This window comes from Aquarana catesbeiana, linkage group LG06, assembly GCF_042186555.1.
Source record: "Aquarana catesbeiana isolate 2022-GZ linkage group LG06, ASM4218655v1, whole genome shotgun sequence".
Classification (NCBI taxonomy): Eukaryota; Metazoa; Chordata; class Amphibia; order Anura; family Ranidae; genus Aquarana; species Aquarana catesbeiana.
The window spans coordinates 386,228,979-386,244,388 of record NC_133329.1 but is presented as its reverse complement, the minus strand read 5'-3'; the positions used below and the strand labels follow the sequence as shown (position 1 = coordinate 386,244,388).

The window sequence follows — 15,410 nt, the reverse complement described above, 5'->3', positions numbered from 1 at the left end:
AGAGGATCCCACATCATCTCACGGCTCCTCCTCACACCTGATAACCCCCTCAGGGAAGCGCTTCCCCGAGGGGGTTACCATGCGGGAGCGCTCCCAAGTCCAGCATTCGGTGTCCATAGAGGCCGAATGTAGGACTCGGCCTCGCCCCCTGGCATTCGCGATATTGGATTTGATTGACAGCAGTGGGAGTCAATGGCTGTGCTGCTATCAATCTATCCAATCAAGAGCCGAGAACCCCGGGCAGAGAGACCGCGCGTCCCCGCTGGATCAAGTTCAAGGGTTCAAGTATGTAAAATGGGGGGCTGGGGTGCTGATCACTGAGAGGTATTTTGTTCACCTTAATGCATAGGATGCATTAAGGTGAAAAAACACAAAGGTTTACAACCCCTTTAATGTGGAAGTTCCATTTTTGGGTGGAACTCCACTTTAATGTATTCTATGCATTAAGATAAAAAACCTTCTGTGTGCAGCAGCCTCCCTAATACTTACCCGAGCCCCATCTCTCTCCAGCGATGTTGCATGAGAGCCTCAACTGTCCTGGGACAGTCCCTCATTGGCTGAGACACAGCATCGAGCACCATTGGCTCCCGCTGCTGTCAAAGTCAGTGAGCCAATGAGGAGAGAGAGGGGACGGGGCTAAGCCCCAGCTCTGTATCTTAATGGACACACTGAGCAGCGGCTCGGCTCGGGTGCCCCCCATAGCAAGCTGCTTGCTGTGGGGGCAGGAGGGAGGGGCCAGGAGCATCGGCGAGGGACCCTAGAAGAGGAGGATCGGGGCTGCTCTGTGCAAAACCATTACACAGAGCAGGTAAGTATAACATGTTTGCTAATTTTAAAGAAAAAAAAAAAAAAACTAGACTTTACTATCACTTTAATTTATGTTGGTGGGGTTGCTTAGATTTGCGATGGGTTTGTGTCTCGCCACCCAAATTTCTAATCTACTGACCTTTTCCTTCTTTAGACAGCTTTCTGGGTGGTGGTCTATGAATTTCATGTTATAATGCCATTGTTATATCCTTGGAATATAGACCGTGTGAAAATAGACACCACACGCCCATACATAAAATCCGTCTAAGAATATGTAATGTGTTGCCTTCAAGATAAAGACTTTAACAGGTTTTACTTCTGCTTTTGTGCTATTTTTCTCTGCTCTGGTAGGTTTGCCCTTTTCAATTTAATTATCCTTGTTTGGTATTTGGATTTAGGTTTGCTGGGTGCTCTGGAATGTCCTCATTCAAATTACGGCTCTAACCATCGATCAGCTGACAGAGTATGATTTACCAGTTTCATATGCTGAACACCAATGCCCTTAGGCATGAAACACTGTAACTCTATACCTGATGATAAGCTCACAGCCTCACCAAGTTAAGAGTTTGATTGATCGTGTTAAATCTTCCATATCGAAGGTATTGTGTTCATCCTCCTGACGAAACAGGGTCATTTAGACAAGAAATACAGCTTTACACATATATATGTGTGTGTGTGTATGTGTATATATATATATATATATATATATATATATATATATATATATATATATATATATATATATATATTAATTATACATACGCGCACACACTTATTCATATAACAAAAATAAAGCCGTGAAGAAAAAAAAAAAAAAAAAATATATATATATATACTTTATTTTTGTTATATGAATGTGTGTGTAAAATATATATATTAAAAAAAAAAAAAAAAAAAAAAAAAAATATATATATATATATATATATATATATATATATGTATATATAATATGCGCACACATACATTCATATAACAAATAAAGCCAAAATCTAATGGCTAATATATTTTTAGCTATAAATATCACATTTTCACTCTTTAGCTTAGAGTAATAATGTGTTTATAATCTACCAGAACCATCAGATACTGGGGAAGATTGTCCATGCTTTACCTTGTATCCAAGAATTCCACAAAATGGAAAATTATTTCCTTAGGCTACCTATAAGCGGCTCGATAATAGCAAACTCCTCTCCTGATTTCGAGCTCTGCTTGCGCTTATCAGACTGTTTCTTCCCTTCTTAAGTGCAAGAAATGAGTTCCTCAGGCAGTCCAAGGCAGTAGTTAGTGCACAGAGGGGATTCTGAAACCTGTTGGAGATTTTTTTTTTTTTTTTGTGTACTAGTCTAATGCCGCGTACACACGAACTGAATTCTCGTTGGAAAAAGCTATGATGGTTTTTCCAATGGAATTACGCTTAAGCTTGTCTTGCATGCACATGGTCACACCAAAGTCCGACCGTCCAGAACGCGGTGACGTATGACGGGACTAGAAAAGGGAAGTTCAATAACCAGCGCGACACCCTTTGGGCTCCTTCTGCTAATCTCGTGTTTATCTCATGTTAGTAAAAGTTTGGTGAGAGACGATTTGCGCTTTTCAGACTCGTGCTTTTTCAGATCGTTTTACTGCTGTTCTTCCGCAGCTCTACAAGACTCTGGTCCGGCCGCACCTGGAGTATGCTGTCCAGTTCTGGGCACCAGTCCTCAGGAAGGATGTACTGGAATTGGAGCGAGTACAAAGAAGGGGAACAAAGCTAATAAAGGGTCTGGAGTATATTAGTTATGAGGAAAGGTTGCGAGCACTGAATATGATTTCAATATACAAAGACCATACTGGTGACCCCACAATAGGAATAAAACTTTTTCGCAGAAGGGAGTTTAACAAGACATATGGCCACTCATTAAAATTAGAAGAAAAGAGGTTTAACCTTAATCTAAATAGAGGGTTCTTTACTGTAAGAGCGGCCAGGATGTGGAATTCCCTTCCACAGGCGGTGGTCTCAGCGGGGGGCATCGATTAGTTTCAAGAAACTATTAGATAAGCACCTGAATGACCACAACATACAGGGATATACAATGTAATACTGACATATAATCACACACATAAGTTGGACTTGATGGACTTGTATCTTTTTTCAACCTCACCTACTATGTAACTATGTAACTGCTATTCAGTTTGTGCTTGTGGGTTTGTATCTGGTTTTCAGTGCATGAAGTCAGTTCGTATCTGTTTTTCAGTGAGTTCCTGTCCGCTCGTTACTGATTTTCAGCTCGCTCTTCACAAGCCTTGCTGTTCTTCAGTGTGTTCTGTTTAGTTCGTTCTGACCAGCTGACCATTTTGAAGCCATCTTGCGGGTACGTGCTCATCGTAGAGTTCGTGCTGTGCGGGGGCTTGGTGTAATATTCCTAATTATGTTGCCTCAGTTTGGCCTGAGGCCGGACTTTCAGAAACTCCAATGATGGCCCTGAAAGCTGGCCGTCCTGGCTTGCCCCCCCAAATCGCCTGTGAAGTGCAAGAAAAATATGTAGAATATTGTACGGGTAGGGGGGCCATTGCTATGCCAGCACATTTCGAATAAATTTTCTCTTTTATCAGATAAAATCTTGATTTTCATTTACTGCTTGGGTTTATTTTTGCTGTCTCCTAGGTTCTCCTAGTGCACTTTTAGTGCCAAGTGGTTTTTCCATGATTAAATAACACCCATTGTCACTGTAAACACCAACTTAACACAAAAAATGGTATTGATCATTGAAAGAATAAGCCACACATTGTTGAGTATAAAACCTTTTACTCCGTGCACATTCACGTATGCGTTTTATAAAACATTTGGCGGCAAAAAAAAACACTTATTTTTTTCAAAGTTTTACCTTGAAATTTCTGAAAAAAATACAGAAACAGGCATGTTTACAACACATAACATACACAACTCTGGAACTTACAAAGTTCAACATTGCAAAAAAGAAGACAATACCAGTTATTTTATAGTGTGAAGAAGGTCTTGATCTTGCCTTCATCAGATGGGGTGGTCACCCCCATAAAAGCCAAATTTAGAAGATGCACACAAATTGTTAGTCAAAATGGGGATTTCCTTTCTGATCCCATACCGAATGTCAACATGTGCTATCTTCCATCATGGGGGATCAATGGACTTGTTTTGGGGGTGCAACCACTTCCTCTCACCTACTAGAGTTGGGAGGAAGGGGTTGCACCCACAAAATGCATACCTTGAAATCCCCTGATGGCAGATAGCACATTTGACACACTGTGTGCAGCTTCCAAATTTGGCTTTTAAACTGTATTAAAACTTTAGATAAAATTAAAAAAAAAAAAAAATCTTTTTAGGATTTAAATTCTCCCTAGTACATCAATCGTGTTCTTCAGTCTTTGTTCAATCTCCTTGGTTTTATCTTTGATAATGTCCAAATCACGACTACAAAACATGATTTTCTGGATCACCCGTTGTGCACTGTCACTGGTGAAAAAACTGGATTTTGGTACCACAACTTGAACATAACCTAAAATAAAAATACACGCCATGTATTATAAATATGCAGGCATACATCTATTACCTGAATCTGTGGTGTCCGACACTGACTTGTTGTGGTGACAATCTCCACCACATCTCCTTCCTCCACATCCTCAGGTTGTGACCTTTGTTCCCCTTCTTCAGGAGGTGGGGGGTCCCTGGTGTCCTTATATTTTCCGAGTCTTTGCTCCCCTATGAGAATGAAACAAAAGGTATACTTTGCACACAGACATTTGAGTACAGAAATAGGAATATGAAACATTGCTTGGAAGTGGGGTACAATTGTCTGTTTTGGCAGAGTTCAAAGCTGAAGACATGATTTTTTTTTCCCTTACCAAACCTGGAATACTTCCCTTTTTTGGCCAATTTTCACACATGTAGACACCCCAAGTATTCACTGGAGCACCTGTGTAGGACACCCTAAAAGCTAGTGCTCCAGAGTCCAGATGTGTAAACAGCTGCTTAGTGTCCTCTCCTTACATTACACTGAATCAAGTTTGCAATTCATTCTAGTTTGAAACACATCTAGACAACAATGTCCTAAACTTCTTTGAATACAAATTATCATGAACAAATGTAGTTAACCCTGTATCTGGCAAAAACAGCGTATTTATTTGCAAACGAACGATGTTTACTGATTACTGTGCCCACGAACATCAAAGGAGCCATTTTAAACTGTCTGACAGTAAAGAAAAGCACATTGCGCAGCATGCAAGTAATAATAAGAATAGGAACACATGACAAATACTTACTTTTTAGACGCACGCTCTTGATCCTTCTGTACTGATCCTGCTCCCTTAATTTGAGGTCCGACCAGCGTTTCCTCAGTTGCTCCTTAGATCGTCGTACCCCAAAATTTCGGTGCAGACTCTTCACAACTTTAATCATGATCTTGGCCTTTCTCACATTTGGGTTTAGGTACGGTCAATACTTCCCATCATAGTCAGCCCTCTTCAATATGTCCACCATCTTAACCATCTCTTCAAAGTACATATTTGAGGCCCTAAATCTTCTCCTCCTGGATCGGGACGTTTCTTGCTCTGGGCTTTCCTCCTCGTTGCTGCTATTAAGCACCTACTGTGTCTCCGCCATGTTCCTCTCCCACTGCGTCGATAGAGACGGGGCAGGGAATATTCTAGAAAGAACGTCAGGGGCGGGCAACGCGGGCGTAGTTTCACGCACGTGCAGTGTATATAAACAGTAACGCGTGCGTCGTATGTGCGATCTGTGAGCGGAGGAAGGTTCAGCGGAAGCGCAGATCGTTATAACGAAGGTACAATTTTAAGTTGGTGCATCAGTGGCCTATACTACTTATAGATTGAGGCCTATATTGGGTCAAGATTAGGAGAGTTTCGCCTGACGTTGGGGTTTGTCTTGTGTTGTGTCTTGCAGAGAAAATGGATATATTCAATGACGAGGACTTTATGCCCATATTCGTTGATATGTACAGGGAGCTGCACTGTCTGTGGCAGGTAAACCACCCCTATTATAACAAACAAAGGGGAAGCAGCGCTGGATCAATTGGTGGAATTTGTGAAGCCGGTGATCCTCACGGCAGACATCCCCTATTTGAAGGCCCTAATTGGTGGCATGAGGAGCACTTATAATGGGGAGCTCAAGAAGGTCCAGGATTCCCTGAGATCAGGAGCTGCAGCAGAAGACATTTATGTCCCCATGATACTACGACGAACTGCATTTTGGGCAGGCCAGAATGAACCCAGGCCAGCACTCTCCAGTCTTCCTTCCACACTTCCTTCCCCCCCGGCTGAGGCTTTTGACGTTCAACCTGGGCCTTCCAGGCAGCAACATGTGGAGGAGCCCAGCTTGAGCCAAGTATGGCATTCTTCAAAATATTTCTGGTTGTCAAATTAATGATGTTAAATATATGCTAATTTTGATCACTGATTTCTGATTTCACAAAGTGGTTTACATATCAATAGACAGTAGTAGCCACAAATGATTGGGACAAGAATGAAAAATGCTGGTGTCAGAATGATAGTCTTCTATTTATTAACATTACATTTGCAACAGTCATGAGTTGAAAATTCTGTGATTGAACCAAAAACTAAAATGATGGCCCTTTTTCATACACAGGAAAGCCTCAGCCAGGCCGTAGAAAGTGGCAGCTAGGAGGTGGCCGGGCCCAGTAGCCTGCCAGAATCGCAGGTCCCTCCCCTCCGCCTTCCACCAAAAAGTGGCAGGAAAAGGAGTAACGTGAAGGAGGCAGCAATTGGCCTATTTATGAAGGCTACTGCAGCCCTCAGAACCCCCCACAGTGTTCAAGAGGACTTTGCATACATCCTGCAAATGCTGGAAATGGGGCCAACGCCTCTTATGTGAGGAAGTGATGTTACAAGCCCTAAACAAGGGATTGAGGGGCCAACTCTAAAGTCAAAGCCATATTTGTGAGTTGAACCATGGTCCTTCTCCTCCTCCTCCACCTCCTGCCACACCTCCAACACCAAAGCCACAGCCTGGAAGGAAGCGTCCAAGGAAGACCAGAGAGTGATGGCCTGTGTTCAGTCTGGTTTGGCAAAAGATGCAGGCTGTTGTATGATCACAGCCTGGGGACAGATATGCCATCTGCTGCTGTTCCTGATCTCTTGTAGTCCTGGACCGGATTGTGCTCACTATTTTATAAGGACTCCTCAGGCCACCAATTTTGACTGTAAAATTATTAATGTCTACCCTGGGGTACAAAGGCTTTGCAAATCTCCACATTTTCTCCAGCGTTGCCTTCCTCTTTATTTTGTTATGACCCAGAATAAATGTGTATTTTGTTTTCAGAAATACTTGCCTATGTGTTTTACTTCAAAAAGGACAGTTTTTTTTTTTGAGTAGGCAGGTACATTTAAAAAATACAATGTCAAATTAACAAGGGACACCAACTAACCTCATTGAGATTTACAAAGACAAGATAATAATGGTGTTGTGGAAACGTGACATACAAAAAAAACAAATGGAGATCACTATAAAATAATTTAAAAAAACAAAACAAAACAGGAGATCTTGATTCCAAAAAAAATTAAAAATGACTATAAGAATTAATTATAAACATTATTAGGGAGATCTGACTTTAAAAACCAAAAAGATTATTCAGTTGATCAAATAAAATAATAAAGAAATACGTTTGTGAGAAGTCTGTGTGAATATGAGCAGCAAAACCACTTCATTCTTCTAAAGAAATAGAGAATGCGCTTCATTGAAAGATTTAAAAATTTGCAGTGTGACGAATGTGCCATCTCCATTACAAACGGTCATTTTACCAGACTGAGCGGCTCAGTCTCGTAATTGATTCTGTGCATGCGTGTTTTTTTGCGCGTCAGAATTGCATACACACGAACGGAATTTCCGACCAAAAGCTCTCATCGGTCTTTTGCTGGCCGAATTTCCAATCGCGTGTACACGGCATTACATTCTTCTATGTAGAAGAGTAAAAGGTTGGAATAATGGTCTCTGCTCCACATTTGCTGCCAAGTGAGCATTGCAACAGGTCCCAGGGTGGAATTTTGTTGTGCTAGGATAGACAGATATCTACTATCAAAGTTTTAAACATAAATCACTGCGCTAAAGGTATCAAAATCAGTATAAATGAGTATAAAAACGCTTATTGCTTCCATTAACCAGTGTGGATAAAAATCTGATTTTTTTAAATTTTTTTTTATTTTAAATCATTGAATTTAAATTTTTTTTTATTTAACCACTTCAATACAGGGCATTTTCACCCCCTTCCTGTGTTACCTAGGGAGTGATTCTAACTGTGGGGGTTGGGACTGACTAGGGGAGGAGATCGGTGTTCGTATATACTAGGAACACACAGTCTGTTTCCTCTCCCATGGCAGGATGTGGATCTGTGTGTTTACACACACAGATCCACATTCCTGTTCTGTCACGAGCAATCGCCTGTGCCCAGCAGACATTGCAGTTGCCGGGCAGGCGCATTGGCTCCCTATACTGATGGAAAGCTGAGGACGTCATATGACGCCCGTCTGGAGGGACAGCGTGTTCCTGCGAATGTCACATGACAATGGGCGGGTAGGGAAATGGTTGAATCAATGTAATTTTTTTTTTTGCTTTTTCTCAAATTTATTTTAATAAAATGCTTTTGGAGTAAAAATCTAAAGATAGTTTTCTATTTAGGATACATTAATAATTTTGTTTATTCAGCGTGAAATGGAGCTTAGTTATGTAGCATGAGGCTGTATATTCTGCAATATTTAAATTTTTGGTAAACTCATTCAATGAATCCAAGCTCTGCAAGCTGAGATAACATGCACTATTACTGCATTGATGCATTCACACAATTTCACAGTAACCATGAGATAAAACCAAGTTCAGGAATGTTCATCCCATTGTTTTGCAAACCTATATACAATACAAGCTGTTTGGTTGAATCTGTTCTGATATTGCTGTTTTACTAACCTGACCGCTTGTTATTCTAAATAGGAAACCTAGGTTTGCAAATATTAAACTAAATCTAACTACCAGCAAGAATAAGTCTTTACCACCTGTCAGTTTCAGATCCATCATGGCAGTCCCTGTTAGTGGGCATCCACTCACCTACTGCCGCCACGTCCCTCACTTTGTGTCACTGCTGTATCAACCAGCCATCCCATTAAAGTGAATGGGACTGTCGGTGAGTCAACAGCCGATCAGAGGAGGAGCCGCTGCGGGACAGAGATGACAGTTGTTCTTTAAAAATGATGATTTAAATGTAATTCATTTAAATCAAGCATTTTTACTAGCATTTTAAATAATTATTTAAATCGACTTTACTTAAAAATCGATTAAAAACTCTTACATATCATATAGTTTATGACGAAACGTTTTGGACGGAGCTGAGTCCTTGCACTTGCGGGCATGCCAGGATTCTAGAAATTGTAGTTTCACAATCATTTCTATGTACAGCATTCATATAAGTGTATTTAACCGATTTTAAGTAAAGTATATGCTGGATTTACACCATTTGGAAGCCGTTTCTTTGCCTTTTTCATGTAAAATGTCCTGGCCCTGACTGAGAATTTGGGGTAAGCGATCCTGGGAGTTGCCAAGTCCTGTGGTGGTCTGTGTTTATAGAAACGACAAGTGTTTTTAGACTCCTCATATGAGAGTCACAATCTCTCTGGTAAATCTGAGTGGTTGAGGGAGCACACATGGAAGAGGAACACTTTTCTTGGCATTTTCACTTGCTCAGTTTGAACTCGCTGGGGGAAGTTATTCACTGATAACATTGTGGACTTTTTTGTGTTCATTCGGTGATCTTATTTCTATTTCACTTGTTTTAAGTGCTGCATTTTTATTTTACTTAACTAGATATCTTCTATCTTATGCTCTTTATCATCATCCTCAGGGAGATACATTACAAATGTCTTTTTTGCTTTAGCTGCAGCTTCCTTACCGAACAAATGAATGCTTTAAAAGAATAAAACATTTTAAAGCGGAAGTAAAGTCCGCTATAAAACATTTTTTTAAAGCCCCCCATGTGAGTTATGCCACAATGTGCTAGTATGCACAGAATATTGGTACATTATGACAGACTTACCTGCCATATGGTGTCCTTGAGCGCAGCACTGGGACCGTCTTCGCCTGGTCTTCCTTCCGGGTCACGTGCCTTCAGCCATTTGATAGGCCAGGCCATGATGATGCCACGCCCGTGCATGTGCACCGGAGTTGCATTGCCTTGGCATTGATCGGAGCCGATCAGGGCCGTAAATGTTCACTGAGCTGAGTGCGGCTCAATGAACATGACGGCTGACAGGCAGAAGGGTGCATTTAAGGCAAGAGAGACCAATAGGGTCGTCTCTGTCATAAATACCCTGCCTGTCAGCCACTTGTTAATACAACAATTTTACTTCCACTTTAGGAAAAATATAAAAAAATACTTGGCTGAGGCCAGGACTTCCAGCAAACTTTCTTAGGCAGAGGTGGCATCACTGGTCCTTCTACTGGGATCCTAAGAAAGATGAGGATTGAAAAGCAAGAGAAACTTCTAATGAGATTTAGAATCCTGGGCTTTCCCAGGAGCTTTTGGGTGAGGTCCAGTGTTGTCACCTTCATCTGATGAAAAATGTATTCTTTGAAAAAAATGTTTTTCAAATGTTTAATTTTTTTCCAGTTCAAACTTTTTATTGAATACTTGACCTTACATCACGTGCAGACCAGTGTGTTTTGGAAGGAGCAAGATCCTCCTCGCAGGGAGTGTAGTACATACAGTTACAAGTTACAAAGATAGATATGAATGAATGAAAGACTTGTATAGCGCTGAAAATGCGAACTGAATCGCCTCAAGGCGCTTATCCGTCCTGTGTCGTCCAGCTTCTTAGAAGATGTAGGTCTTAAGTTTTTTTTTGAAGGCCTGATGGTTTTCTTCCAAGCGGATGTTCGTTGGTAGAGAGTTCCATAGTCCTGGTCCTTGGACTGCGAATCTTCGGTCTCCCTACGATTTTTAGCGGGACTTAGGAATGAAGAGTAGGTTTTGGGATTAGATATTAGACGGAACCCTCCTGGAGGGAGGATAACTAAGATGCATTTCCACTAAATATCAAATGCTAAATGTAAATGAAAAAGAGGCACTTGGGGACAAGTAGGTAGGAGGTCCAGCGCTTGATTGGCCCACCCCAGCCATAGCTCAGGGATTAGGTGATTAGGTTGAGAGCCACCCAGCAAGGTGTCACATTTATTTTTTTTTTTACAGAAGGTAAGGAAAGATCCAATTGAAAAATAAACTGGACGGGGGCTTTAGTAAGTGGACTAAGTGGGTGGACTAACTTTTAAGAGGAACTTGCCTCCAAGACTTCTGCCGAGCCGCTCCCATCTTATGGAACTCCCTTCCCCAATCCGTCTATCTCCTACTCTGTCCACTCTGTCTCCCTGAAAACTTTTCCTGCCTCCACCTAACATCTGTTATTCTATCAGCTTATCCCCCACACTTATTACCTTTTTCTGTGACTTGATCCTCCCTTTTGGATTGTAAGCTGTAATGAGCAGGGCCCTCTGATTCCTCCTGTATTGAATTGTATTGTAACTGTACTGTCTGCCCTCATATTGTAAAGCCCTGCGCAAACTGTTGGTGCTATAAAAATCCTGTATAAATGATAATAAAAAGAATATACTGTACATAAAGACTAACGTGCCGTTAGAAGTGAATGTATGTTCTCTCTGCCCACTTTTTCAGAGAGCGGTGCTGTTTCAAATGTGAAAGTTTGGTTTGATGAAATATTCATTGTAATGGTGGTGGTGGGGGGCGGGGTCATTGATGGCAGATGCTGTCAGTGCCAGTCACTGAGGTGGGGTGACTCAAAACATTGGGATTGATTTACTAAAAACTGGAGAGTACAAAATTTGGTGCAGCTCTGCATAGAAACCAATCAGCTTTCAGGTTTTTTTGTCAAAGCTTAATTGAACAAGCTGAAGTTATAAGCTGATTGGCTACCATGCACAGCTGCACCTTCCAGTTTTTGCACTTTCCAGTTTTGGTAAATCAACCCCAATGTTTCATCCCAAGTGCAGTGTTACATGGGGCTTTATACTAGGGGTGGACAAATTAATTTGGAACAATCTGTCCAATCCAGGACCAAGCAGTTTTTTTTTTTTAGAAGCCAGCTTTTTTTAAAATAATTAATAGCCCCCAAAAGTTAGGTGCCAGCTATACTTTTTAAGGAGAATTGGCTAAGTGGCTCCTGGGATTTGTCCAGCCCTGGTTATAGACATTAGAAAGCCACTGCGTTTTTCTGAAATCTGTCATTTCATATCCATGGGTCGATTGAAAGGAAAGTTTAAAATACAGACCTTTAATTAAAATACCACTGAAGATTTTCTGTTCTCTTTCAGTAAAACAATGGCAAAGACAGACAAAAAGCAGAAGGACTCTGTTTCACCTGCAGATGTGAATGAGCGTCTATCCTATCTTCCTGAGAAGCTGAAGGAGCGTCTGTTGCCTTTTCAGAAGGAAGGAATTGTGTTTGCCCTGCATAGGGAAGGAAGGTAACACAATTTTCTTTATATTATTTGGGGAAAGCAGGTTAATGCGGGTACAGATGGACCAGTATGGCACTGCCAGGCACAGTGTGTTTACATGGGGATGACTTCTTCTGGCATTGTGAAGGTTAAAAGTAGATACATCCACTGCTCCATTGGTGAATGTACGTTTTTATTCCACATTAAAAAGAGTTTTTTTTTTTTTCTTTTTTGTTTTGCTCGCCTGAGTTCCTTCCCGATTGTTATGTAGAAGGCAAACTTTAACGTCTCTTAAAACCCGGTAGTCCGACTGACAACCGTCCCTCCCTAATGGGTCTGAAACAAGTTGTGGTTCCCCTTCGCTGCCCTCTTGTTTCATCTTTATTCATTCACCAGAACCTTCTAAGATCAAAACCTTTGTTTATTTTCTTCTTTTTTTTTTTTTTTTTTTTATGTTTTTTTTTTTTTCCTATCACGGTAAACACATACATATCTTGTTGCCTGAAACAAACCTTTTAGCAAGAAAATTTACAAGAAGATTTTCTTTTTTTTCAGTTCACGGGTTTCTGAGTAGATTTCCGTTTTGAATTTTTTATCTTTGGATGTATTCCTAGGTTTAGGTTACTGGTGCTTGCTAGCTTGTTACTTTTTTTTTGTCTAAGCTTTATTATGTAAATGTTACGGTTATTTGTTTTGTTTGAAAAGAGTTCTAGTTTGTGGTTTTTGATTATTAATTACGGATGTGGGATCGTCTTTAATATCCTGTTATAATTAATAATATGCTGAGAAAACAGCAAATTTTTGTAATATTGCTTTTATTTTTTTTTCTCCTGGTGTAAGGTGTTTTGCTAATTAAAGTTTATCTCTGACAGAGTAATCCGTTTCCCAAAGGTTAATAACGGTGATAATTTTTCAACATGGACCTTAAAATAAGACATTGCTAATTTTCTTGGAAAGGAAAAAATTTAACCCATTTGGGTACATGTAGCACTTCCTGTTCTGTGCCTTGGCTCAGTATTCAGTGGATGAAGGCCTAGGGACTCTAAATCTGGGGTCTCCAAACTTTCTAAAGAAAAGGCCAGATTATGTTCTTTCAGACTTGAGGGGTGCTGGACTGTGGCCAGTGGGAGTAGAAAAGCCCCATGTCTCTTGGATTAAATAATGCCTGGGGCTTAGTTGTCGGTGGAAGTAACGAGACTAGTGCCTCATTGTAGGTGTCGGTGGGGGAAAGTGCCAGTTGTTGGTATCAGTGAGAGAAATAGTACCCCAGTGTTGGTGTCAGTGGGAGGACTAGCACCCCGTTGGTGTCAGTGGGAGCAATAGCACCCCATTGTTCATGCCAGTGGAAGAAATAGCCCCCCTCATTGTCGGTGCCAGTGGGGAGGAATAGTGCCCCGTTGTTGGTGCCAGTGGGGAGGAATAGTGTCCCGTTGTCGGTACCAGTGGGGAGGAATAGTGCCCTGTTGTCGGTGCCAGTGGGGAGGAATAGTGCCCCGTTGTCGGTGCCAGTGGGGAGGAATAGTGCCCCGTTGTCAGTGCCAGTGGGGAGGAATAGTGCCCGTTGTCGGTGCCAGTGGGGAGGAATAGTGCCCGTTGTCGGTGCCAGTGGGGAGGAATACTGCCCTGTTGTCGGTGCCAGTGGGGAGGAATAGTGCCCCGTTGGTGCCAGTGGGGAGGAATAATGCCAGTGGTAAGGAATAGTGCCCTGTTGGTGCCAGTGGGGAGGATTAGTGCCCTGTTGGCGCCAGTGGGGAGGATTAGTGCCCTGTTGGCGCCAGTGGGGAGGATTAGTGCCCCGTTGGTGCCAGTGGGGAGGATTAGTGCCCCGTTGGTGCCAGTGGGGAGGAATAGTGCCCCATATGGGCTTTGCATTTCCACAAAAGATCATTGAAATGCAAAACCGGCTTGAAGCAGGTCAGAAGGATGTCAATGTCCGCAAGGATGTCAACGTCCACAAGGACATGAATGTTACACGGTTGGCCGGATGTTTTCTCAATTTAAAGTGATGCTAAAGTCCATTTTTAAATTTTTTTTTTTACTTTTTACCTTAACGCATCATCTGGATTAAAGTGATTGTAAAGTATTGTGTTCTTTGTTATTTTTAATAGTAAAAAAAAAAAAAAAAATGGCATACTTGCCTGCTCTGTACAAGTTTTGGATCTTCCTCTTCTTGGGTCCCTCGTCGGCTCTCTTGGCTCCTCCCTCCTTTCGTGCCCCCACAGCAAGCAGCTCATGTCTCAGCCAATCAGGAGGGACAGTCGAGACACTCATGCACATCGCTGGAGAAAGATCGGGCTCAGCTAAGTATGAGGGGGGCTGTTGCACACAGAAGGTTTTTTATCTTGATGCATAGAATGCATTAAAATAAAAAAAAAACCTTTTGCCTTTACGTTAAATTTAAACCCAAAGGTAAACATTTTATTATATTGCAGTTTACCAATTCTTGTTTGTGATGGCTGCATTCGTTTTTTTCTTTAGGCTTTCTTTTGATCTGGTGATCTGGCCAGTAAATCTGTTGTTTTTCAAAAGAACAAGTTGTCCTGCAGATATATCAAGTCACAGGGATGAGACAAATCATTTAAAACCGACAGGGGTGCTTACAATGCCTAGCTTTTATTTATGTGAAATATTTATCTTAAAAGTAAAAGAAACCTGTTTCCTGTAACTGCTTGTAAAGTCTTCACTGGAGTTTGGCTTAAATTTGTTAGTTCATCTAAATCTGCTAGTACTTCTAACACCCCGCCACCCAGTCTGATAATGTTGCCGTCCAAAGATTTCCCCTGTTCTCCTTCATCCAGAGTGGGGGCACTCTAATGGTCTATTCACACCTGAGCGTTATGTAGCTTGAAGCCTGAAGCCGCTAAATGCTTCAGGGGAAAAAAATCAATTTTTCTCTATGGAGATGGTTCACATCTCCGCTCCAAAACTCCTAAAGCCAGAAGCTCCAAAACGCCTGAAGCTCAAACAAGTTCTGGAGATTTTTTAATTTTCTTGGCAGATTTGGGCTTTTTTCTGCTTTTTACATTGGTGACCTTTTGACCTATACAGAAGCACGGCAAAATCGCACAACTTTCTGCCTGAAAACGCTACGCTCAGGTGTGAATGGGGCCTTATACAGGAGGTGTGT

General features: G+C 41.5%; 1 protein-coding gene across 3 annotated transcripts in view; it reads left to right on the top strand.

Moving 5' to 3' along the window:
- The window catches only part of ZRANB3 (zinc finger RANBP2-type containing 3), a 471,114-nt gene that overhangs the window by 33,288 nt on the left and 422,416 nt on the right, over positions 1 to 15,410 (top strand). For all 3 annotated transcript variants that reach the window (XM_073634288.1, XM_073634289.1, XM_073634290.1), the window contains exon 2: positions 12,158 to 12,310. In XM_073634288.1, the coding sequence (XP_073490389.1) occupies positions 12,165 to 12,310 (146 nt within the window). In that variant the 5' untranslated portion in view covers positions 12,158 to 12,164. The remainder of the gene's footprint in view (positions 1 to 12,157; positions 12,311 to 15,410) is intronic.